General features: G+C 43.1%; 1 protein-coding gene across 2 annotated transcripts in view; it reads left to right on the top strand.

The window, feature by feature from the left end:
- LOC121545315 (beta-1,4-galactosyltransferase 5-like) overlaps positions 1–27,529 on the top strand; it is a 52,176-nt gene that overhangs the window by 14,447 nt on the left and 10,200 nt on the right. The window contains exons 1-2 of one of the 2 annotated variants that reach the window (XM_045209327.1): positions 5,948–6,088; positions 24,650–24,769. In XM_045209327.1, the coding sequence (XP_045065262.1) occupies positions 24,667–24,769 (103 nt within the window). In that variant the 5' untranslated portion in view covers positions 5,948–6,088; positions 24,650–24,666. Of the gene's footprint in view, positions 1–5,947; positions 6,089–24,649; positions 24,770–27,529 lie in introns of those variants that run through there. The other variant, XM_041855728.1, reaches the window with a different exon arrangement.

Here is a 27,529-nt window from a genome sequence, read left to right as displayed (position 1 = left end):
CCATGGATGCATCTCAATAGTCAGTCTTCATCTCCATCCATGGATGCATCTCAATAGTCTGAACTGTCTTCATCTCCCTGTCTCCTTTCCTCTATCACCGCTGGTGTGAAAGAATTGGACAGGTGAATGTACGTGGTGTACTATACATTATGAACGCCCGTTCTTTCCATGACGTTGACTGACCAGGTGAATCCAGGTGAAAGACCCCATATTGATGTCACTTGTTAAATCCACTGCAATCAGTGTAGATGAAGGGGATGAGATAGGTTCAAGAAGGATTTTCAAGAAGGGGGTGGAACTCAATATTAGGAAGGTGTTCTTAATGTTTTGTACATTCAGTGTATGTTCCATCCACCATATTTCTTTCATGTGTTTTTAGATCAGTGAAGGGGACGAGGAGATGAAGCCTCAGACCACTAAGATGCCTCATCCTATATAGTCAATTATATAAAGTCCTCTATTCTCCATGATGTTAACACACTATCCCAGATGAATAAAGATACTGGGCTGCCTGGCATTACTGTGTGTTTACCATAGCGGTGAGGACTGGGTTTGGACCTTGATTAACAAAGTGTGTGCCTTGACGTGTGTTTTATTTGTTGTTGTATATTTACGGCTTTCTGGGTCTGTAGGATGTGCTCTTACAGTGGCTCCACTTTAGTGCAGGACTGTGCGTCTCCAGTCTTTGAGGCCAATAGTGAGGCTAATTTACTTTCTCTCTGATGCTTCATCGATCAATTATTTTTGATCAATTCACACAGTTTGCTTCTAAGGGCTAATTTCCAGTCACTGGTTAATTTTAACCCTAACCCTAATTGTAACCCTAAACCTAACCCCTAAGATAAAATAGCCTTTGTCCTCGTGGGGATGTGGTAAATGACCCCACAAGGGAGAATTTTCCTTGTTTTACTATCCTTGTGGGGAATTTTGGGGATTTCAGGTACCCACAAGGATAGTAAAAGCCCACACACACACTGTAGATTTTCCGGAGGTTGAATGTCTCCTCTTCAGACAATGACACCTACGGTCTGTCTATCTGACGTATGCCATATTCTTGTGGTTACCATGGTCCCCAAGACCTTGATCAGCCCAGAACACTGACTTACTGTGTCTTCACAGCAACAACACACACATTTTGCTTCCAGCCGCAGGGCTTGTGTGTGTGTGTGTGTGTGTGTGTGTGTGTGTGTGTGTGTGGCGCAGGGACTGCAGTTTCCCCAAGAGAACCAAATGGAACAGGCAGAGTTGTTCTGTGCCTGGTGCATGCGTCCAAACACCTAATCAGTCCCCATGCATTTGGAATAAATGATTGCTTTGCTGTGAAGGGAGTTTAATATGTTTTGGAATTAAATTGATTACTCCAAGTGTGGTTAGATTTATTTCTCATTTTGCTATATTTGTAGGCCTATTCATTCATATCTGCCAAATGGGCATTTCAAATGAACAAGCAATTTGTCAAAGTGACATGACCACACATGGGGAATCAAACCATGAAAGCTATATGAATTTAGTACTTTTCATTTATGTTCCATCAAAACCAGTTTACTGCCCTCTAGAGTGTTAGGTAGGCCTACTTCTTTCTATCCTAGCTGCTATTGGTCCTGTTGTTTAAGTGTGTGTGTAAGGTGAGGCCCAAGGACATGTGATGCTGTATTAACAATGGAATTAGGCTAATAAAGATAATGTATGTGGAAACTTCTGATGTCTAATTTACTTTGGGCCAATAAAGTGGCTGATAGACCAATGATGTCACGGACTCCTCCTAGATACACTCTAACAGTCACACCTCTCATAAACAAATGGACTCTTCCAACATGTTGTGAGAATACTTCTGAAATGCAACCTAGTGTCTACAGGTTTTTGGTTTTTCCTCTCAATTAAGGCCTAGACATCCAGGTGAGGGAAGTTCTACTATTCCATGGCAGCTTCCTCACTGAAAGTATAGGGAGCACCCCTAGGACACCATTGTGTCTTCCTGTTTCAGCACAACATCCTGTCTCTATATCCATCTCTGACGCAGATTAGTTCCACCTGGTGACCGCACTAGCAAAACCACACGGTCCTACTCCAAAACATGTCAACTTCTACTTAATTTAGATGTAGTGTCCTCTAATCTAGGGTGGGTTGTTCTGTTAGGTGTGTGCAAGGTGTGTGAGGATGGGGGTAGTTGGGAGATGGACACTAATCACCAGTGTAACCTGAGGGACAGGAGGAGAATCTCCCTTTGTTTCTGCGGCCTGTCCCTCCCCTTGTTATTGATACTGCCGCCATGGTTACGCTGGTCTTGTGCTGCTGGCACACAGCAGCTGGTGGTAATGGAAACACTTAATTTCAACAACATGACCACAACATGAACAGCCCAGTGATCTCATCTCATAGGGACCAGGGGGGTGGGGTAATGGTGGTGATGATGATGATGACTTTGTCCTCACCAGCATAATAAAAAACAATGTTGCTAAGACAAATACCGTAATGATGGTGATGACAATTTTAACAATGTACCCTTTCCACTTTGCCATTGCAAAATATCCTGTTGTTGACCATGCCGTGTCAGCTTTCTGCTTTTCAGGAACTCCTGTGTGTTTTCCTTTTGTCTGTTCACCATGGTACCATGTGTAAAAAGAAAAGAGGCTTGTTAAATCTCCCCTAGAATAAATCATCTAGAGGGGAGTTAAATTGGTTAACAACTTAGGAGTAGCTAGCTGGTTGTGCCCAGACCTGATTTAAACCATCCTGGCCAATGCTAAGTCAATTAGGGCGAATTAGGAAGTTATGTTGTAGCAGTGGTGGTTTGGCTTGCTCAGATAAGAACCTGTCATAGTAGAGTAGATGTGGTGTAGTTTGATGTAACACAACAGAGGAGTTGGCTAAATACCCCAACTGATCAGCTACCAGACTACTAGCTAATTATACTAGCTGTATTGTACAATTGGTTAAGAGTATTAATGAGTCTACTCTATTGTTTCTGATGTATTTGTACCAAATGACAATAGAAGGAACAGTAGGCCTACAGTACATTGTCCAGGGACCCCTACCCAGGCAAACTGCCGACCCAGGGACCCCCATCATACTGTATGTTAGCAATTTTGTATGTCTTGTTTTATCATCAGGTGAATGATAATAGCAAGGAGAAGTAATCAACATTTTTAAAATGAATAGATTTGGTAAATAGGTTTTCATTATTTTGATCTTCCAACATTAGAATTGGAAGTTTAAACTCAGTGGCGTACTGCAGTTTCACAAGGTCCCAGAAAGTTGTAGGATTATTTTTTTTATTTTTTAGAAAACGGCTAACTTCTTGCGATTCAACAAATTTTGCCATTGGGCAGAGAGAAAATGTAGCTGTTTTTAAAGCTAATTTCCTGCAATTCTACACATTTATCCTATTCAGGGTTATTCTAACATACACTGCTCAAAAAAATTAAGGGAACACTAAAATAACACATCCTAGATCTGAATGAATGAAATAATCTTATTAAATACTTTTTTCTTTACATAGTTGAATGTGCTGACAACAAAATCACACAAAAATTATCAATGAAAATCAAATTTATCAACCCATGGAGGTCTGGATTTGGAGTCACCCTCAAAATTAAAGTGGAAAACCACACTACAGGCTGATCCAACTTTGATGTAATGTCCTTAAAACAAGTCAAAATGAGGCTCAGTAGTGTGTGTGGCCTCCACGTGCCTGTATGACCTCCCTACAACGCCTGGGCATGCTCCTGATGAGGTGGCGGATGGTCTCCTGAGGGATCTCCTCCCAGACCTGGACTAAAGCATCCGCCAACTCCTGGACAGTCTGTGGTGCAACGTGCCATTGGTGGATGGAGCGAGACATGATGTCCCAGATGTGCTCAATTGGATTCAGGTCTGGGGAACTGGCGGGCCAGTCCATAGCATCAATGCCTTCCTCTTGCAGGAACTGCTGACACACTCCAGCCACATGAGGTCTAGCATTGTCTTGCATTAGGAGGAACCCAGGGCCAACCGCACCAGCATATGGTCTCACAAGGGGTCTGAGGATCTCATCTCGGTACCTAATGGCAGTCAGGCTACCTCTGGCGAGCACATGGAGTATAAAAAATATATATTGTAAAGTGCTGTGTGGCCCCCCCAAAGAAATGCCACCCCACACCATGACTGACCCACCGCCAAACCGGTCATGCTGGAGGATGTTGCAGGCAGCAGAACGTTCTCCATGGCGTCTCCAGACTCTGTCACGTGCTCAGTGTGAACCTGCTTTCATCTGTGAAGAGCACAGGGCGCCAGTGGCGAATTTGCCAATCTTGGTGTTCTCTGGCAAATGCCAAACGTCCTGCACGATGTTGGGCTGTAAGCACAACCCCCACCTGTGGACGTCCGGCCCTCATACCACCCTCATGGAGTCTGTTTCTGACCGTTTGAGCAGACACATGCACATTTGTGGCCTGCTGGAGGTCATTTTGCAGGGCTCTGGCAGTGCTTCTCCTGCTCCTCCTTGCAGAAAGGCGGAGGTAGCAGTCCTGCTGCTGGGTTGTTGCCCTCCTACGGCCTCCTCCACGTCTCCTGATGTACTGGCCTGTCTCCTGGTAGTGCCTCCATGCTCTGGACACTACGCTGACAGACACAGCAAACCTTCTTGCCACAGCTCGCATTGATGTGCCATCCTGGATGAGCTGCACTATCTGAGCCACTTGTGTGGGTTGTAGACTCCGTCTCATGCTACCACTAGAGTGAAAGCACCGCCAGCATTCAAAAGTGACCATAACATCAGCCAGGAAGCATAGGAACTGAGAAGTGGTCTGTGGTCACCACCTGCAAAACCAGTCCTTTATTGGGGGTGTCTTGCTAATTGCCTATCATTTCCACCTGTTGTCTATTTCATTTGCACAACAGCATGTGAAATTTATTGTCAATCAGTGTTGCTTCCTAAGTGGACAGTTTGATTTCACAGAAGTGTGATTGACTTGGAGTTACATTGTGTTGTTTAAGTGTTCCCTTTATTTTTTTGAGCAGTGTAGCTTATTAGCTAGAACGTTAACTCCAAATATTTTTCGTTGATAGCAGCTGTTTAGCTGGTTAAACAAAGGTTAGCCATGTGTTGGCAAAAATTCTAGAAAGCTTACCAGCAGCCAGCGGGACTTGCCACGACTGGTACTTGCGGGTTCTTTTTCATAGCCTATGTCAGATACTCCAATGAGTGTAATTTGCTCAATATTAGGAGTTGAGAAATATCATCATCATCATCATTATAAAGAAGATTTTCTACTGTAAGTATTTAATTCACAATTTGTTTTTTATTTTGCTTGCGATATTCATTCATCTTCGAGGACCCCCTGCAGTAACTCCATAGACCCCTAGGGAGCCGTGGACCCCAGGTTGAATACCCCTGACAAGTTAAGAGAAATTAATAAAGATTAAGACCGCTTTGGGACTGTTGCCTCTGAGCTATTTACATCAGCTGTTACATCAAATTTAGTCATTCAATCATGAATTATTTTAAGTTAAAGTGCAGTTCCAGGACTTTCAGTTATACTCTGGAGCTGTGATTGTATTTTGACATTTAGCAGACGCTCTTATGCAGAGCGACTTACAATTAGTGGATTCATTATTTGTGTAGCTAGTTAGCTGATGGTCTGGCAGGTTTTTTTTTTTTTATAGGCTTGTAGTAGCTGCTGAAGCAACTCTCTGTATTTAACAATGTATGCCTGTGATAAGATAAAGTAATCCTTCTACCCCCCCCTTACCCCACCCCAAAGAACAAAAAATATATATTGTAAAGTGGTTGTCCCACTGGCTATCATAAGGTGAATGCACCAATTTGTAAGTCGCTCTGGATAAGAGCATCTGCTAAATGACGTAAATGTAAAATGTATGCTCTGGTCCTGTTTTCAGTCTAGCACTATAGGGTCTTTCTGTATCTAGCAGTTGTATGTCTGTAGTAGCTAGCTGCTTCAGCTCTGTATGTAGTGTTAGCGGAATGTGCTGTGGCCCATTTGTTCAGTGAACAGTAGCAACCCCCAGCTGTGAGGAGACCTCGCCCTTCTTCTGCTGGGGAAGAGAGGAAGATGGAGAGAACAAGGAGGGGGCAGGAGAAGCTGCGTGGGTGAGTGTGTGCGTGCGTGCGTGGGTGAGTGTGTGCATACGTGGGTGAGTGGGCATATGTGCGTGTGTGTGTGTGTGTGTGTGCGTGTGTATTTGTATGGTATGTGTGCGGCTTTTCTGAGCCATAGTGAGCTACTGCAATAACACAAGACTGCTCTGGACAGCTGCCAAATAAAAGAGCAGTGTAGACTCTGCCGGTAGAGGAGAGGGGGATAAGGGGTGAGGCTGGGGATGCTGTCGGAATGAATCACTGCTCTGTAGCGTGGTCTGACAGGGAAGCTCACCTCCAGAGATGATGAGAACGAATGCTGCCTGAGATGGGCACAGATAGAATTCTTGTGTGTCAGTTGCAGGGTATTGGGTTAACCGGCTTTAGGGGATTACAGTGTGCAGGCAGTGTCAATTAGGGATGAGCAGGGTGTGCCTGTGAAACACAGATGAGGAAGGAAAGGAATGAGAAGAAGGGATTGGGGAGGGATTGATGAGATGGGCAGGAAGGAACATTTATGAAAGAGAATGGTTCTGTGAGGTGGGAGAGAGACATGGGCTTAGAATCAAGATATCTCTTTTAAAACCCTACCTAATAGTATCCGCCCATTGTTCTCTGTCTTTGCTCTCTCTCACCCTCTCACTCTCCCACCTTTTTCAACTGGACTCTGTCCTCTTGCCGTAGGGTATCTCTTCACTAACCCACTCTGAAACAGAGACCGTCCTGTTCTATAGCATTCCTGCTCTGTTTACCACAGCAAGGAAACAGCCAGCAGTGGAAGACAGGAGGGAAAGAGAAAGACATCCGTTTTCCCTCAGATCATTTTCCAGTGTTATTCTACAGTAAAAGTGAGAATGTGTTCCTGGCACTCTAGTTTTTTTTATGTTATTCCCTTCATCTGGTCCCCTTGTTTCTCGGCCATGTTGTGTAGCTCAGCTCTGTGGGCGACTCAGGACACACACACACACAGACTCAAGGGACAGAAGAGCAGATGGAGGAGCAGAGTGGCCGGTGTGAGACTGAACATGAACTCTAGCCGGCCCCCTGCTCTCCCTGCTGGCTTATGTCCTCCTTAGTATGTGTGCCATATTGTGTGTGCTCACTTCTCTTCCCGTCCCTCCTGAACCAGCCAGCTTTTTGCCCTCAGAACAGACTCAATTCGTTGGGGCGAGGACTCTACAAGGTGTCGAAAGCATTCCACATGGATGCTGGCCAATGTTGACTCCAATGCTTCCCACAGTTGTGTCAAGTTGGCTGGATGCCCTTTGGGTGGTGGACCATTCTTGATATACACGGGAAACTGTTGAGCGTGAAAAACCCAGCAGCACTGCAGTTCTTGACACAAACCTGTGCGCCTGGCACCTACCACCATACCCCGTTCAAAGGCACTTAAATATTTTGTCTTGCCCATTCACCCTCTGAATGGCACACACACACAATCCATGTTTCAATTGTCTCAAGGCTTAAAAATCCTTCTTTAACCTGTCTCCTCCCTTTTATCTAGACTGATTGAAGTGGATTTAACAGGTGACATCAAGGGATCATAGCTTTCACCTGGATTCACCTGGTCAGTCTGTCATAGAAAGGGCAGGTGTTCCTAATGTTTTGTACACTCATTGTAGCTCTTATTCCCCCCTTATCTCCTTTAAGCATTCTTAATTAAATTCAAGCCTGCCAGTGAGGTTACTTATTATAAACGCCACGTGTGTATACTGTAGCTAGATGTTACTTTCATTTGCCTATCAAACTTTTACATTATGTCAATTCTACATTGCAAAAGTTGTGTTAGAAGTTCTGTTCTCACTCCCGCGTACTTCAGAACTGCATTTAGACATTAGGTGATCATTTATGGTGATTAAATCTCAACTGTACGTATGGGTAAAATGCATGGAGAAATTCATGGAATACGGATGTGCAATGTTCCAAACTGTTTTTGGATGAATATGCATCTGGGCTGTTCAGTGACACATAGTGTTGACACAGTATTATGTCTTTGAAACGTTACCCGGCCTCCTCACTTTAACACACCCCCTTAGGGCTAGCACACCTGCTGACACTGAAATGGACAAAGAATGTGAGTGACCTTTTTTGATAATGTTCATGTGGTTATTATGTGTGTTTGTATTTCTTCCCATGTCGGGGTGTTGTGCGTGTGTTGCTCATTATTGTCAGTGAATCATTCATATCTACCAGTAAGGCGGATCAGTGAGTTTCTGGGGAAGTACCGTACCTAGTTTCCCAATAAAGATGACTCACTGCTGCTCCAGTGCTCATGTGATTCACCTGTCGCGGGTTAGTTTAATTATTTCTGTGTTTCTCATGTTTAGGGCTATTGGGTTGACTCAGGATTGTCCTAATCCGTGCCAGAGCTAATTTGGTGACTCATGGTATGGCATTAATGTTGTTGAACTTACTCGGTAGCTGTTTGGATTAAGGGGATCCCTAAAACAAATCTCACACTTACCATTTCTGTTTGACCATAGCCTACATTTAATGAGGAGTATAATGATGGATGTTGCATGAGTAGCATGTGATCTCTGGCTTGTATCAGTCTTGGCCTGGTGCTGAATTGGAAGGGGGGTGGAGAAGGAGAGGGACGGAAGAGGAAGCGAAGCGTTATGTGTTGTCTCTAGCAGGAAGTGGGCATGGTGCCAAAAAGCACTGTGGTGAGTGATGTCATCATGGAACACAGACTGGAGAGCACTCTTCCTCTTAAAGGGACATCTGCTCTGAGAATGAACAGACATTTCTCTCTTCCATCTCAATCCCTCTCACAGATGAGAGAGGAAGGAATGAAGGAATGGATAGAGGGGAAGGACGGGGTTGAGAAGAGAGGAGTGTGGGAAATCATAAGATTGGAATGTAGCTGGAAAGGGGTAATTCCACCGACGTGGTACAGACTTCCGGCCCTTTGACAAAACAGGGAGAGTTTAAGTAGTTCTCATATTCAGAGTAAAGTGTGTGTGTATGTTTGTGTGGTCATGAATCAGATCCTTATTTGTGTCTGACAGAGAGAGGAATTCATTCATGCTTCTAGAAGCCGTGTGTGTGTGTGTGTCTACAGAGTGGCCCCTTGGGAAAGACAAACACATGCAGCTGATTACATAACCTTTAGTTACCTCCAGCAACCAGCCTGATGGGGGGAAGAGGAGAGGGAAAGAGAGAGAGGGATAAAAGGGAGAGCGATATGATTAAGAGAAATTACAAGGAGAGAAAGAGGGGGAAAAAATGGAAGGGAATGAGGGTCAAGACAGCACAAAGAAGAAGAAGAGAGATGAGGGGAGTGATCAAGAAGAAAGTGAGAAATAAAGCAAAGGGAGAGAGAAGGGGGGAGAGTGAGAGAGGGGGATAGTACAAATCTAGGGGAGAGATGAAAAAGAGAGAACGTGACAAAGAGAACCACTTTTGCAGACCAGTTAAGTATTGAAAGTGCATGCAAAGCCAGTCATTCTGTGCATATCCTGTATATAGTCTGCAGGTCTGCAGACTGTATACAGAAACCCACAAGTGCACAAATATGACAAGTGTGTGCGTGCGTGTGTGTGTGTGCGCACACTGGTCAGGAGAGAGAGTGTATTTTAAGTCTGTGTGAATGGCAGCCCTTCTAGGCCTACATAACAAAACACAGCCATCTTAATGGTAGTAATTGGACATACAGGTTAGAGATGCATCTTCCCTGTACACTAGTCCATGCTTCTGCAGATAATGTGTGTGTGTTGATCTCTAACGGCCTTAGTTTTGTGCTTTTGATTGAGGTTTTGAAAGTGTGTGTTTAGAGTTAGTTAGAAAATATGTATTTAAATGTCACTCCAGTCATACAGTAATTTACAATACAAAATACAGAGTTTTGTTTTTAAGTACCACATTGTGGACCACTCAGAGTTTTGAGACACTAAGAACAATCATAGTCAAACATGGTACAGGGCTTCCTTTGGCGTCATCTATAATACATCACATCATCTATACATTGGTATCATTATTTTACATTAGGTCATCTATACACATGCATAAACAAAACACATATGTACAGTAGATGAAAGGACATTCCGGCACTTCTAAAGAAACTTGGCAGGTGTTGGCGCAGGCATTTATTGTTACCTGATAAAAGGTTACTATTTTCAGCTAGACTGTTAAAATGATTATTTAGGCTGGACAGCTGACGAAAAACATAATCCCTAAATTAATGTTGTTGGATAACCCACAGTAAAGCAAGGCTTGAGCTTGTTTCAATGGAGCCATTATTACAGAAAGTACAGACAGGTTTATCTAAGGGAGTGGTTGTGTATCGACCAGTCTTGATAGCGAGAGGGGCCACTCCACATCTAAATGTAGCAAAATAAAGTGTGTGTGTGTGGCCTGAATATGTGTGTGTGCAGCATATCGATCTCGGACTGCCTTGGGGCTTCTCGGCATCACAGCATCACTTACTGTGGTCAAGCTGGGCTAGTAGTTTCAGAGAGGAGATCCAATAATGGTTTAGCACCAACGGGAACCTTTCACCTGCTACAGCACCAGCTAATGATGCTAGAATACTAATCTATAGTCCTGATCTATAGTAGCAATCATTCTAATCAGCATCATCGTCTACATACTCTCTGATCGGAGAAATCAATCTTCACAATTGTGCTGTTTTGTTGTAATTATTTGCTGTCCAATTTCATTGGTTAATGGTTTAATGGCCCAGTGCAGTCAAAAACATGATTTCCTGTGTTATATATGTACATCCACACTAAGGAGAGAGAGAGAGAGAGAGAGAGAGAGAGAGAGAGAGAGAGAGAGAGAGAGAGAGAGAGAGAGAGAGAGAGAGAGAGAGAGAGAGAGAGAGAGAGGAGAGAGAGAGAGAGAGAGAGAGAGAGAGAGAGAGAGAGAGAGAGAGAGAGAGAGAGAGAGAACTCTTTCTTGTAGCAGTGAAAAGCTATGCACTAACCTCCTGAGATGCAGATGCAATGTCCAAACTCCTCACCACTGCAAGTCAATAGTTGATTGGATGAACACAGACACAGGTTTAATTGCTGTGAGGCATGACATCTATGTCAGTTCTGCATTCATCCTACAGCACGTGACTTGTCTGTGCGCTCCGAGATACGCTCAGGCATAACAGGAGATGGTGTCGGCACAGAGGGAGGAGTGGGTGCCTGCATGTGTGTGTGCTGGAGTATTTCAGTGCCTGTAGGCTATATCAAATACTGTCAGCCTCTGTCATTTTCCACCATATGGAGGGAGGGGGTGTATCAGAAGGACTGGGATAAGGCTGTGTGTCTTTGAATGAAATGGTTCCCTAGAGAAATCCTTTCCAACTGGGAGATGCGTATATACACACATGCATGCGTCCACACAGACAGCATACACCCAAGCACATTACAGTTCATGCTCACACAAAATGTATGTTCTCACACCTACATGTAGTATACGTACACACACACACACACACACAGAACACACAGAAAGGAAACGCTACAGTGATGTGGATAAGGATTCAGATAGAGAGTATTTTATTGGAACCCCAGCTGTGTTTTTCTGTACTGCAGACGTAAGAGGAGAACATGGATTTCAGTTATTGGTGGTCTGTAGTCTCTAGTTCTGCAAGCCAAGGCTATTTGTCTCTACCGATGTGAATGTGATGGAAATGGTAATAGAATTACTGATGATAAATCACATCTCATGCATTTACACATACACAATCCATGCTCACGATAGCAAGGCTGTACACACACACACACACACACACACACAAAGGGAGAGTTGTGTAGCATGCTGCTGGCAATGGGATATTGGTTGATGAGATTAATAAAGAGATATGACACACACCGAGCAAAAGCTCCTCTTGGCTCAAAGGCTCATTGTCTTCGACTTTATCAGGTTGGCCTCGTGACTCAGCTAACGAGTGACACACACACACCGTACGTACACTAATACACAGCGATGCAGACATAGACACAGCTTTGTAGGAATCAGTCAGTTGTAGTGGTCCAAACCTTCCCTTCCACTGCTGCATCCTCTCAGGCAACAGTCTAATGAACAATGGGCAGTGCTCCACTCAACTCCACTCTGCTAATTACTGGCTATGAAATGGATATATCTAGACTATAGGTATGCTGTTTACTAAAGGAATATTACATGTACAGACAGCTTTCCAGCTGATATTAATATAAATACTGTACATATGGCCTTTATAGTGCCGTGGTTGATTGTGATATTAATCTACATTGAGTGTACAAAACATTAGGAACACCTGTTCTTTCCATGACAGACTGACCAGTTGAATCCAGGTGAAAGCTATGATCCCTTATTGATGTCACTTGTTAAATCTACTTCAATCAGTGTAGATGAAGGGGAGAAGACAGGTTAAAGATGGATTTTTAAGCCTTGAGACAATTGAGACATGGATCGTGTATGTGTGCCATTCAGAGGGTTTAAAAATATTTAAGTGCCTTTTGAACGCGGTATGGTAGTAGGTGCCAGGCACAACGGTTTGAGTGTGTGAAGAACTGCAACGCTGCTGGGTTTTTCACGCGTGTATCAAGAATGTTCCACCACACAAAGGACATCCAGCCGACTTGACACAACAGTAGGAAGCGTTGGAGTCAACACTGGCCAGCATCCCTGTGGAACGCTTTCGACACCTTGTAGAGTCCATGCCCCAACGAATTGAGGCTGTTCTAATGGCAAAAGGGGGTGCAACTCAATTTTAGGAAATGTGTTTATAATGTTTAGGCCGAGGTATGGATAGTATTTTGTGTGCTCTAGTGCAATTGTGTCTAGATGGAATTTGTATTTGTGGTACTGGCAACTGGAGCTTTTTGGAACACTATTTTTGTCTTACTGAGATTTACTGTCAGGGCCCAGGTCTGACAGAATCTGTGCAGAAGCTCTAGGTGCTGCTGTAGGCCCTCCTTGGTTGGGGACAGAAGCACCAGATCATCAGCAAACAGTAGACATTTGACTTCAGATTCTAGTAGGGTGAGGACGGGTGCTGCAAACTGTTCTAGTGCCCTCGCCAATTTGTTGATATATACAGTATGTTGAAGAGGGTGGGGCTCAAGCTGCATCCCTGTCTCACCCCACGGCCCTGTGGAAAGAAAAGTGTTTTTTTGCCAATTGTAACCGCACACTTGTTGTTTGTGTACATGGAATTTTTAATGTCATATGTTTTTGTCCCCCAACACCGCTTTCCATCAATTTGTATAGCAGACCCTAATGCCAAATTGAGTCAAAAGCTTTTTTGAAATCAACAAAGCATGATTAGACTTAGTCTTTGTTTTGGTTTGTTTGTTTGTTTGTCAATTAGGGTGTGCAGGGTGAATGCGTGGTCTGTTGTACGGTAGTTTGGTAAAAAGCCAATTAGAAATGTGTTCAATACATTGTTTTCACTGAGGATATGTAGGAGTTTGCTGTTAATGATAATGCAGAGGATTTTCCCAATGTTGCTGTTGACGCATATCCCACGGTAGTTATTGGGGTCAAAATTGTCTCGACTTTTGTGGATTGGGGGTGATCAGTCCTTGGTTCCAAATATTGGGGAAGATGCCAGAGCTGAGGATGTTAAAAAGTTTAAGTTGGAATTTGTGGCCTGTATATTTTATCATTTCATTTAGGATACCATCAAAACCACAGGCATTTTTGGGTTGGAGGGTTTGTATTTTGTCCTGTAGTTAATTCAATGTAATTGGAGAATCCAGTGGGTTCTGGTAGTCTTTAATAGTTGATTCTAAGATTTGTATTTGATCATGTATATGTTTTTGCTGTTTGTTCTTTGTTATAGAGCCAGAATAATTGGAGAAGTGGTTTATCCATAGATCTCTGTTTTGAATAGATAACTCTTCTGTGTTTGTTTAGTGTGTTCCAATTTTCCCAGAAGTGGTTAGATTCTATTGGTTCTTTAGTTACATTGAGATGATTTCTGACGTGCTGTTCCTTCTTTTTCCGTAGTGTATTTCTGTATTGTTTTAGTGATTCACCATAGTGAAGGCGTAGGCTCAGGTTTTTGGGGTCTCTGTTTTTGGTTGGATAGGTTTCTCAATTTCTTTCTTATGTTTTTGCATTCTTCATCAAACCATTTGTCATTGTTGTTAATTTTCTTAGGTTGTCTGCTTGAATTTTTTTGATTTGATAGGGAAGCTGAAAGGTCAAATATACTGTTTAGGTTTTCTACTGCCAAGTTTACACCTTCACTATTACAGTGAACATTTTGTCCAGGAAGTTGTTTAGAAGGGATTGAATTTGTTGCCTTTCTTAATATTATGCAGTTCCTTGGCTATGATGCCTCATGATTGAGTATTGCTCTGTTCAAGTAGACTTTGCTGTGATCTGATAGGGGTGTCAGTGGGCTGACTGTGAACGCTCTGAGAGACTCTGGGTTGAGGTCAGTGATAAAGTAATCTACAGTACTACTGCCAAGGGATGAGCTGTAGGTGTACCTACCGTAGGAGTCCCCTCGAAACCGCGTGAGACAGAGCTGCAGTCGCTGTGACCCGTTTTTGTTGATTGTTTTGTCATAGTTGTGTCTAGGGGGGCATATTTGGGAGGGAATGCTGTCTGTGTGCTGAGGGTGTCAGGTTCTTGTCCAGTTCTGGCATTTAGGTCTCCACAGACTAGTACATGTCCCTGGGCCTGGAAATAGTTGATCTCCCCCTCTAGGATGGAGAAGCTGTCATCGTTATAGTATGGGGATTCTATTGGGGGGATATAGGTAGCACACATGAGGACATTTTCCTCTGTTGAGATAATTTCCATATTCATTTCTAGCCAGATGTAACATTTTACTGTTTCGACTAATTTAATAGAGTGGGTTAGGTCTGCTTTATACCAAATTAGCATACCTCTCTTCCCTGTTTCACACCTGGTAGTTTGGTGGATGGGACTACCAGCTCTCTGTAACCTAGAGGGCAACAAGTGGGTCCGTCTCCTGTATACCATGTTTCTTGTAGGATTACATTGTCTGTATTTCCAACATTTTTTATGAAGTCTGGGTTCCTGCTCTTTAGGCCAAAGGCAGATGACCTCAGACCTTGTATATTCCAGGATGAGATAGTAAAAGCTTTGTGTTCCATAGTGTCTAGTGTTTTTGTGTGGTTTAGGCTCAGACCATTACAGTAGGTGTGAGCAGAGCATGTTGAGCATCTGATACATACCTCTTAGGTGGCAGGATGGGGCTTGGGCGGGTGTATTAGTGGGGGTTGGGCCGGTTGCTCTGCTCACGGCCTGGGCATATGTGCGGCTGTCATGTTGAGGTCCTTGCTGCAGGGGCGGGGGTTATGGGGGGTGGGGCATAAGGGGTATAAGACTGATCTGGGGGGTGGGGTTTGTGGCTAGGGTTTGTTTGGGGAGAGGTCGACTGGTTGGGGTAGGGATGTGGCTGGTGGTGCTATGGTCTGGGTGTAGGTCCTCTTGGTGTGGATCCTCTTGGTGCAGGTCCTCTGGGGTGGGGGGGTCTCGCAGTTCTGGGAGGGTGTCTCGATGGTCTGGGTGGGGTGTGTGTTTCTCTGTTGCTCCTGTGTGAGGTGCTGGGGCTACGGTTGAGGGTGATGTCCTTCAGGGTCCTGGCGAACGTGGGGAGTGCTGCCTTGAAGAGGTGGACCTGGTCATAAAGGCTGTTCAAGTCCAAGGTGGAGTGGTAGGCCAGGTAAACATTTGGTTTTGAGGCACAGGCCTGGGAAATGTGCTCTCTCTCTCTCGCACGCTATCGCTCTCTCTCTCTAATTCCCTGTTGCTCTTTCTTGCCATTTAAATTACATATATTATCTCACTCCAGATTAGCATTCTTCTCTATTAGCTGCTTCAGCAGAGACCCTTTGATGTGTTTGGGGAAATCCCCTCGTTAAGACACTTAGGCAGATAATCAATTAGAGCCAGAACAGACCAGAGGGGTACAGCATACTACAAAGCAGGATCAAGGAGTTAGCCATCTAATTTTCCTAAACATTCTGATATAACTTTACTTTTTGGGGGGGAAAGACGAGCTTGAAATGGGTTTGGTCTAATTTGACTCAACAACCAAAAACACATATCTAAGTTTAGCGCTCTTAATAAATCAGGAGAGGGAGGGAGAGAGAGTGCTCTGGCCTTATCTTTACGTACCATATAGGAGTTCTGCCTTTGTGGATGATGATATATTTTTATGGTGCATTCTCACTGGGCTTCCTAATTTTCATTTGGGTTATTTTCAGGTATTTATATTAGACACAATCTTTTCACTTCTCGCCAAGAGAATAGAACCATGCAGGATCTGAAAGAAACATTCCAGTCTGAATACACCCCTTATGAAAATGATTGCTCATTCAATGTTTTCTGCTTTTCGTGTTGGATTGTATACTGATGTTACAGTTCCCTGACAGAGTTGGCAGTGTCTGTTTACTGCATTGTATTTGTATTTATTAGGGATCCCCATCAGCTACTCTTCCTGGGGTCCAAACATACACTGCTCAAAAAAATAAAGGGAACACTTAAACAACACAATGTAACTCCAAGTCAATCACACTTCTGTGAAATCAAACTGTCCACTTAGGAAGCAACACTGATTGACAATAAATGTCACATGCTGTTGTGCAAAAGGAATAGACAACAGGTGGAAATTATAGGCAATTAGCAAGACACCCCCAATAAAGGACTGGTTTTGCAGGTGGTGTCCACAGACCACTTCTCAGTTCCTATGCTTCCTGGCTGATGTTTTGGTCACTTTTGAATGCTGGCGGTGCTTTCACTCTAGTGGTAGCATGAGACGGAGTCTACAACCCACACAAGTGGCTCAGGTAGTGCAGCTCATCCAGGATGGCACATCAATGCGAGCTGTGGCAAGAAGGTTTACTGTGTCTGTCAGCGTAGTGTCCAGAGCATGGAGGCGCTACCAGGAGACAGGCCAGTACATCAGGAGACGTGGAGGAGGCCGTAGGAGGGCAACAACCCAGCAGCAGGACTGCTACCTCCGCCTTTGTGCAAGGAGGAGCAGGAGGAGCACTGTCAGAGCCCTGCAAAATGACCTCCAGCAGGCCACAAATGTGCATGTGTCTGCTCAAACGGTCAGAAACAGACTCCATGAGGGTGGTATGAGGGCCCGACGTCCACAGGTGGGGGTTGTGCTTACAGCCCAACACCGTGCAGGACGTTTGGCATTTGCCAGAGAATACCAAGATTGGCAAATTCGCCACTGGCGCCCTGTGCTCTTCACAGATGAAGCAGGTTCACACTGAGCACGTGACAGACGTGACAGAGCCTGGAGACGCTGTGGAGAATGTTCTGATGCCTGCAACATCCTCCAGCATGACCGGTTTGGCGGTGGGTCAGTCATGGTGTGGGGTGGCATTTCTTTGGGAGGCCACACAGCCCTCCATGTGCTCGCCAGAGGTAGCCTGACTGCCATTAGGTACCGAGATGAGATCCTCAGACCCCTTGTGAGACCATATGCTGGTGCGGTTGGCCCTGGGTTCCTGCTAATGCAAGACAATGCTAGACCTCATGTGGCTGGAGTGTGTCAGCAGTTCCTGCAAGAGGAAGGCATTGATGCTATGGACTGGCCCGCCCGTTCCCCAGACCTGAATCCAATTGAGCACATCTGGGACATCATGTCTCGCTCCATCCACCAACACCACGTTGCACCACAGACTGTCCAGGAGTTGGTGGATGCTTTAGTCCAGGTCTGGGAGGAGATCCCTCAGGAGACCATCCGCCACCTCATCAGGAGCATGCCCAGGCATTGTAGGGAGATCATACAGGCACGTGGAGGCCACACACACTACTGAGCCTCATTTTGACATGTTTTAAGGACATTACATCAAAGTTGGATCAGCCTGTAGTGTGGTTTTACACTTTAATTTTGAGGGTGACTCCAAATCCAGACCTCCATGGGTTGATACATTTGATTTCCATTGATAATTTTTGTGTGATTTTGTTGTCAGCACATTCAACTATGTAAAGAAAAAAGTATTTAATAAGATTATTTCATTCATTCAGATCTAGGATGTGTTATTTTAGTGTTCCCTTTATTTTTTTGAGCAGTGTATATTAAAGCACTTACAGTTGAAGTCGGAAGTTTACATACACTTAGGTTCGAGTCATTAAAACTTGTTTTTCAACCACTCCACAAATTTCTTGTTAACAAACTATAGTTTTGGCAAGTTGGTTAGGGCATCTACTTTGTGCATGACACAAGTAATTTTTCCAACAATTGTTTACAGACAGATTATTTCACTTATAATGCACTGTATCACAATTCCAGTGGGTCAGAAGTTTACATACACTAAGTTGACTGTGCCTTTAAACAGCTTAGAAAATTCCAGAAAATGAAGTCATGGCTTTAGAAGCTTCTGATAGGCTAATTTACATAATTTGAGTCAATTGGAGGTTTACCTGTGGATGTATTTCAAGGCCTACCTTCAAACTCAGTGCCTCTTTGCTTAACATCATGGGAAAATCAAAAGAAATCAGCCAAGATATCAGAAAAAAAATGTGTAGACCTCCACAAGTCTGGTTCATCCTTGGGAGCATTTTCCAAACGCCTGAAGGTACCACGTTCATCTGTACAAACAATAGTATGCAAGTATAAACACCATGGGACCACGCAGCCGTCATACCGCTCAGGAAGGAGACTCGTTCTGTCTCCTAAATATGAATGTACTTTGGTGTGAAAAGTGCAAATCAATCCCAGAACAACAGCAAAGGACATTGTGAAGATTCTGGAGGAAACATAACCGACATAACCGTAAAAAAGCCAGACTATGGTTTGCAACTGCACATGGGGACAAAGATCGTACTATTTAGAGAAATGTCCTCTGGTCTGATGAATCAAAAACAGAGCTGTTTGGCCATAATGACCATTGTTATGTTTGGAGGAGAAAGGGGAATGCTTGCAAGCCGAAGAACGCCATCCCAACCGTGAATACAGGGGTGGCAGCATCATGCTGTGGGGGTGCTTTGCTGCAGGAGGGACTGGTGCACTTCACAAAATAGATGCCATCATGAGGAAGGAAAATTATGTGGATATATTGAAGCAACCTCTCAAGACATCAGTCAGGAAGTTAAAGCTTGGTTGCAAATGGGTCTTCAAAATGGACAACGACCCCAAGCATACCTGAAAAGGCGTGTGCGAGCAAGGAGGCCAACAAACCTGACTCAGTTACACAAGCTCTGTCAGGAGGAATGGGCCAAAATTCACCCAACTTATTGTGGGAAGCTTGTGGAAGGCTACCCAAAACGTTTGACCCAAGTTAAACAATTTTTAAAGGCAACGCTACCAAATACTAATTGAGTGTATGTAAACTTCTGACCCACTGGGAATGTGATGAAAGAAATAAAAGCTTAAATAAATCATTCTCTGTACTATTATTCTGACATTTCACATTGTTAAAATAAAGTGGTGATCCTAACTGACCTAAGACAGGGAATCTTTACTAGGGTTACATGTCAGGAATTGTGAAAAATTGAGTTTAAATGTATTTGGCTAAGGTGTATGTAAACTTCCAACTTCAACTGTACATTACATATTTACATTTTAGTCATTTAGAAGACGCTCTTATCCAGAGCGACTTACAGTTAGTGAGTGCATACATTTGTTTGTTTTTCATACTGGCCCCCCGTGGGAATCGAACCCACAACCCTGGCGTTGCAAACGCCATGCTCTACCAACTGAGCTACCCGGGACTTATAAAACAAAAATATAAAACAGTACATCATAGAACATTATTACACCACTACATATCTACAATACAAAATGTTTAATACCACCATACAGCAATATCACAATGTGTGCGTATGCATGTGTCTGTACCTTTTGTGTGTCTCTTCACAGTCCCCGTTGTTCCATAAGGTGTATTTTTACCCTTTTTTAAAAATCTGATTCTACTGCTTGCATCAGTTACCTGATGTGGAATAGAGTTCCATGTAGTCATGGCTCTATGTAGTACTGTGCGCCTCCCATAGTCTGTTCTGGACTTGGGGACTGTGAAGAGACCTCTGGTGGCATGTCTTGTGGGGTATGCATGGGTGTCCAAGCTGTGTGCTAGTATTTTAAACAGACAGCTCGGTACATTCAGCTTGTCAACACCTCTTACAAAAACAAGTAGTGATTAAGTCAATCTCTCTTCCACTTTGAGCCATGAGAGATTGACATGCATGTCATTAATGTTAGCTCTCAGTGTACTTTTAAGGGCCAGCCGTGCTGCCCAGTTCTGAGCCAACTGCAATTTTCCCAAGTCCCTCTTTGTGGCACCTGACCACATTACTGAACAGTAGTCTAGGTGTGACAAAACAAGGGCCTGTAGGACCTGCCTTGTTGATAGTGTTGTTAAGAAGGCAGAGCAGCGCATTATTATGGACAGACTTCTCCCCATCTTAGCTACTGTTGTATCAATATGTTTTGACCATGACAGTTTACAATCCAGGGTTACTCCAAGCAGTTTAGTCACCTCAACTTGCTCAATTTCCACATTATTCATTATGAGATGTGGTTGAGGTTTAGGGTTTAGTGAATAATTTGTCCCAAATACAATGCTTTTAGTTTTGGAAATATTTAGGACTAACTTATTCCTTGCTACCCATTCTGAAACTAACTGCAGGTCTTTGTTAAGTGTTGCAGTTATTTCAGTTGCTGTAGTAGCTGACGTGTGTAGTGTTGAGTCATCCGCATACATAGACACACTGGCTTTACTCAAAGCCAGTGGCATGTCGTTAGTAAAGATGGAAAAAAAGTAAGGGGCCTAAACAGCTACCCTGGGGAATTCCTGATTCTACCTGGATTGTGTTTGAGAGGCTTCCATTAAAGAACACCCTCTGTGTTCTGTTAGACAAGTAACTCTTTATCCACATTATAGAAGGGGGTGTAAAGCCATAACAAGTTTTTCCAGCAGCAGACTATGATCGATAATGTCAAAAGCTGCACTAAAGTCTAACAAGACAGCCCCCACAATCATTTTATCATCAATTTCTCTCAGCCAATCAGTCATTTGTGTAAGTGCTGTGCTTGTTGAGCATCCTTCCATATAAGCATGCTGAAAGTCGGTTGTCAATTTGTTTACTGTGAAATAGCATTGTATCTGGTCAAACACCAATTTTTTTCCAGAAGTTTAGTAAGGGTTGGTAACAGGCTGATTGGTCGGCTATTTGAGCCAGTAAAGGGGGCTTTACTATTCTTGGTTAGCGGAATGACTTTAGCTTCCCTCCAGGCCTGAGGGCACACACTTTCTAGTAGGCTTAAATTGAAGATGTGGCAACTAGGAGTGGCAATATTGTCCGCTATTATCCTCAGTAATTTTCCATCCAGATTGTCAGACCCGGGTGACTTGTCATTGTTGATAGACAACAATAATTTGTTCACCTATTCCAAACTGACTTTACGGAATTCAAAAGTACAATTCTTGTCTTTCATAATTTGGTCAGGTATACTTGGATGTGTAGTGTCAGCATTTATTGCTGGCATGTCATACCTAAGTTTGCTTATCTTGCCAATGAAGAAGTCATTAAAGTAGTTGGCAATATCAGTGGGTTTTGGGATGAATGAGCCATCTGATTTAATGAATGATGGAGCGGAGTTTGCCTTTTTTCCCAATATTTCATTTAAGGTGCTACAAAGCTTTTTACTATCATTCTTTATATCATATATATATATATATTGTTTGTTTGTTTGTTTGTCATTTAGCAGACACTCTTATCCAGAGCGACTTACAGTTAGTGAGTGCATACATTTTCATACTGGCCCCCCGTGGGAAATGAACCCACAACCCTGGCGTTGCAAGCGCCATGCTCTACCAACTGAGCTACAGGGGACCTTTTCATAGTATAGTTTATTTTTATTTAGTTAAGTCACATGATTTCTTAATTTGCAGTACGTTTGCCAATCAGTTGGGCTGCCAGACTTATTTGCCATACCTTTTGCCTCATCCCTCTCAACCATACAATTTTTCAATTTCTCATCAATCCAAGGGGATTTAGCAGTTTTTACAGTCATTTTCTTAATGGGTGCATGCTTATTAGTAACTGGAATAAGCAATTTCATAAATGTGTAAAGTGCAGCGTCTGGTTGCTCCTCATTACTCACCACAGAGCAGCAAATATTCTTTACATCATCAACATATGAATTACTACAAAACGTATTGTATGACCTCTTATACACTATATTAGGCCCAGCCTTTGGAACTTTGGTTTTCCTAGATACAGTGAGGGGAAAAAAGTATTTGATCCCCTGCTGATTTTGTACGTTTGCCCACTGACAAAGATATGATCAGTCTATAATTTTAATGGTAGGTTTATTTGAACAGTGAGAGACAGAATAACAACAAAAAAATCCAGAAAGACGCATGTCAAAAATCTTCTACTTTGATTTGCATTTTAATGAGGGAAATAAGTATTTGACCCCCTCTCAATCAGAAAGATTTCTGGCTCCCAGGTGTATTTTATACAGGTAACGAGCTGATATTAGGAGCACACTCTTAAAGGGAGTGCTCCTAATCTCAGTTTGTTACCTGTATATAAGACACCTGTCCACAGAAGTGATCAATCAATCAGATTCCAAACTCTCCACCATGGCCTAGATCAAAGAGCTACCTCCAAGGATGTCAGGGACAAGATTGTAGACCTACACAAGGCTGGAATGGGCTACAAGACCATCGCCAAGCAGCTTGGTGAGAAGGTGACAACAGTTGGTGCGATTATTCGCAAATGGAAGAAACACAAAATAACTGTCAATCTCCCTCGGCCTGGGGCTCCATGCAAGATCTCACCTCGTGGAGTTGCAATGATCATGAGAACGGTGAGGAATCAGCCCAGAACTACACAGGAGGATCTTGTCAATGATCTCAAGGCAGCTGGGACCATAGTCACCAAGAAAAAAATTGGTTACACACTACGCCGTGAAGGACTGAAATCCTGCAGCGCCCGCAAGGTCCCCCTGCTCAAGAAAGCACAAATACATGCCCATCTGAAGTTTGCCAATGAACATCTGAATGATTCAGAGGAGAACTGGGTGAAATTGTTGTGGTCAGATGAGACCAAAATGAAGCGCTTTGGCATCAACTCAACTCGCCATGTTTGGAGGAGGAGGAATGCTGTCTATGACCCCAAGAACACCATCCCGACCGTCAAACATGGAGGTGGAAACATTATGCTTTGGGGGTGTTTTTCTGCTAAGGGGACAGGACAACTTCACCGCATCAAAGGGACGATGGACGGGGCCATGTACCGTCTAATCTTGGGTGAGAACCTCCTTCCCTCAGCCAGGGCATTGAAAATGGGTCGTGGATGGGTATTCCAGCATGACAATGACCCAAAACACACGGCCAAGGCAACAAAGGAGTGGCTCAAGAAGAAGCACATTAAGGTCCTGGAGTGGCCTAGCCAGTCTCCAGACCTTAATCCCATAGGAAATCTGTGGAGGGAGCTGAAGGTTTGAGTTGCCAAACGTCAGCCTCGAAACCTTAATGACTTGGAGAAGATCTGCAAAGAGGAGTGGGACAAAATCCCTCCTGAGATGTGTGCAAACCTGGTGGCCAACTACAAGAAACGTCTGACCTCTGTGATTGCCAACAAGGGTTTTGCCACCAAGTACTAAGTCATGTTTTGCAGAGGGGTCAAATACTTATTTCCCTCATTAAAATGCAAATCAATTTATAACATTTTTGACATGCGTTTTTCTGGATTTTTTTGTTGTTATTCTGTCTCTCACTGTTCAAATAAACCTACCATTAAAATTATACAAAATTATACACTGATAATTTCTTTGTCAGTGGGCAAACGTACAAAATCAGCAGGGCGTACAAAATCAGTATGGCTACTATATTGTGATCACTACATCCTATGGATTTGGATACTGTTTTTTTAAAGCAAATTTCTGCAGGATTAGTAAAGATGTGATCAATACATGTTGTTGATTTAATTCCTGTGCTGTTTGTAAATACCCTGGTAGGTTGACTGACAACCTGAACCAGGTTGCAGGCACTGGTTACAGTTTGAGGTTTTTTCTTGAGTGGGCAGCTTGATGAGAGCCAATTAATATTGAAACCATCCAGAAAATATACTTCTCTGTTTATCACATACATTATCAAGCATTTCACACTTATTATCCAGATACTGACTGTTAGCACTTGGTGGTCTATAGCAGCTTCCCAAAAGAATGGGATTTAGGTGAGGCAGATTATCCTGTAGCCATATTACTTCAACAGTATTTAACATGAGATCGTCTCTAAGCTTTACAGGAATGTGGTTCTGAATATAGACCGCAACACCGCCCCTGTTGGCATTTCTGTCTTTTCGGTAGATGTTATAACCATGTATTGCTACCACTGTATCATCAAAGGTATTATCTAAGTGAGTTTCAGAGATAGTCAGAATATGAATGTAATCTGTTACAAGCAAGTTATTGACTTCATGGACTTTGTTTCTCAGGCTGCATATGTTAATATGGGCTATTTTTTGCACTTGTAGTTCACACTTAGTTCATCATTCCTTTTAGTGGTGTAGTTTCTAAATGTCTCCTTCTCAATGTTTTTTTGGCATAAAATGTACCTAATTGCAGGTAATATTGCCAGAGCAGGACAGTATGACTGTATCAAGTAACTAACGTTTCTCCCTCCCTCCCTCCTCTCTCCATAGTAAATGAGTACCTGTTTATGGTGCAGGCCACAGGGATCCACATCAAGGACAACGTGAAGAACATCGGTGCTCAGGTTCTAGAGCAGGTGGTCAGAGGTGGTTACAATATCAATGGGACAGGTAAGACACATCTAACACAGGTTCTTAATGTTAGGGCAGAACTTACAAGTCACTGCTAACACAGGTTCTTAATGTTAGGGCACAACTTACAAGTCACTGCTAACACAGGTTCTTAATGTTAGGGCACAACTTACAAGTCACTGCTAACACAGGTTCTTAATGTTAGGGCACAACTTACAAGTCACAGCTAACACAGATTCTTAATGTTAGGGCAGAACTTACAAGTCACTGCTAACACAGGTTCTTAATGTTAGGGCAGAACTTACAAGTCACAGCTAACACAGGTTCTTAATGTAAGGACACAGCTAACACAGGTCCTTAATATAATATGTTTGTAAACACTTCTACATTAATGTGGATGCTACCATGATTACGGATAGTCCTGAATGACTTGTGAATAATGATGAGTGAGAAAGTCAGACGCACCTATATCATACCCCCAAGACATGCTAACCTCTCACCATTACAATAACATGGGAGGTTAGCATTTTTGGGGAGTATGATATTTGTGCGTCTTTCTCACTCATCATTATTCATGATTCATTCAGGATTATCCGTAATCATAGTAGCGTCCACATTAATGTAGAAGTGTTTAGAAACATATAACCATTCAAATAACCATAAAAGTACTTTTTTGGGGCTGTGTATTTAAAATACCAGGTACTCTTATACACATGTATTTGAACCCAGGTCTGGTCAGCACAATGAGAGCACTGGCTTATTCTTTAACTGGAAATGTTTGGCTAGTGATTTTAAACAGGGTTGTGTGTGTGTGTGTGTGTTTTGGCCTTACTATGTGAACCACAACAGTGGGTAGACATGGTTGTGTTGTGTTGGTCTGGAAAGTACATGCATAGCAAATGTGGTTAAACTGCTACGCTCAGCTCTCACACACACCCACACACTGAGTGTACAAAACATTATTAACATGTATGTATGTATATATATATATATATATATAACACATACACATACACATACACATACACATACAGTGAGGGGAAAAAAGTATTTGATCCCCTGCTGATTTTGTACGTTTGCACACTGACAAAGAAATGATCAGTCTATAATTTTAATGGTAGGTTTATTTGAACAGTGAGAGACAGAATAACAACAAAAAAATCCAGAAAAACGCATGTCAAAAATGTTGTAAATTGATTTGTATTTTAATGAGGGAAATAAGTACTTGACCCCCTCTCAATCAGAAAGATTTCTGGCTCCCAGGTGTCTTTTATACAGGTAACAAGCTGAGATTAGGAGCACACTCTTAAAGGGGGTGCTCCTAATCTCAGCCTGTTATCTGTATAAAACACACCTGTCCACAGAAGCAATCAATCAATCAGATTCCAAACTCTCCACCATGGCAAAGACCAAATAGCTCTCCAAGGATGTCAGGGACAAGATTGTAGACCTACACAAGGCTGGAATGGGCTACAAGACCATCGACAAGCAGCTTGGTGAGAAGGTGACAACAATTGGTGCGATTATTCGCAAATGGAAGAAACACAAAAGAACTGTCAATCTCCCTCAGCCTGGGGCTCCATGCAATATCTTACCTCGTGGAGTTGCAATGATCATGAGAACGGTGAGGAATCAGCCCAGAACTACACAGGAGGATCTTGTCAATGATCTCAAGGCAGCTGGGACCATAGTCACCAAGAAAACAATTGGTACCACACTACGCCGTGAAGGACTGAAATCCTCTTTGGCATCAACTCAACTCGCCGTGTTTGGAGGAGGAGGAATGTTGCCTATGACCCCAAGAACACCATCCCCACCGTCAAACATGGAGGTGGAAACATTATGCTTTGGGGGTGTTTTTCTGCTAAGGGGACAGGACAACTTCACCGCATCAAAGGGACGATGGACGGGGCCATGTACCGTCAAATCTTGGGTGAGAACCTCCTTCCCTCAGCCAGGGCATTGAAAATGGGTCGTGGATGGGTATTCCAGCATGACAATGACCCAAAACACACGGCCAAGGCAACAAAGGAGTGGCTCAAGAAGAAGCACATTAAGGTCCTGGAGTGGCCTAGCCAGTCTCCAGACCTTAATCCCATAGAAAATCTGTGGAGGGAGCTGAAGGTTCGAGTTGCCAAACATCAGCCTCAACCTTAATGACTTGGAGAAAATCTGCAAAGAGGAGTGGAATAAAATCCCTCCTGAGATGTGTGCAAACCTGGTGGCCAACTACATGAAATGTCTGACCTCTGTGATTGCCAACAAGGGTTTTGCCACCAAGTACTAAGTCATGTTTTGCAGAGGGGTCAAATACTTATTTCCCTCATTAAAATGCAAATCAATTTATAACATTTTTGATATGCATTTTTCTGGATTTTTTTGTTGTTTTTCTGTCTCTCACTGTTCAAATAAACTGATAGACTGATAATGTCTTTGTCAGTGGGCAAACGTACAAAATCAGCAGGGGATCAAATACTTTTTTCCCTCAATGTGTGTGTGTATATATATATATATACATATACAGTTGAAGTCGGAAGTTTACATACACTTAGGTTGGAGTCATTAAAACTTGTTTTTCAACCACTCCACAAATTTCTTGTTTACAAACTATAGTTTTGGCAAGTCTGTTAGGCCATCCACTTTGTGCATGGTACAACCAACAATTGTTTACAGACAGATTATTTCACTTATAATTCACTGTATCACAATTCCAGTGGGTCAGAAGTTTACATACACTAAGTTGACTGTGCCTTTAAGCAGCTTGGAAAATTCCAGAAAATGATGTCATGGCTTTAGATG

This window comes from Coregonus clupeaformis, chromosome 30, assembly GCF_020615455.1.
Source record: "Coregonus clupeaformis isolate EN_2021a chromosome 30, ASM2061545v1, whole genome shotgun sequence".
Taxonomy (NCBI): domain Eukaryota; kingdom Metazoa; phylum Chordata; class Actinopteri; order Salmoniformes; family Salmonidae; genus Coregonus; species Coregonus clupeaformis.
This window is presented reverse-complemented; position numbering and strand designations above follow the sequence as displayed.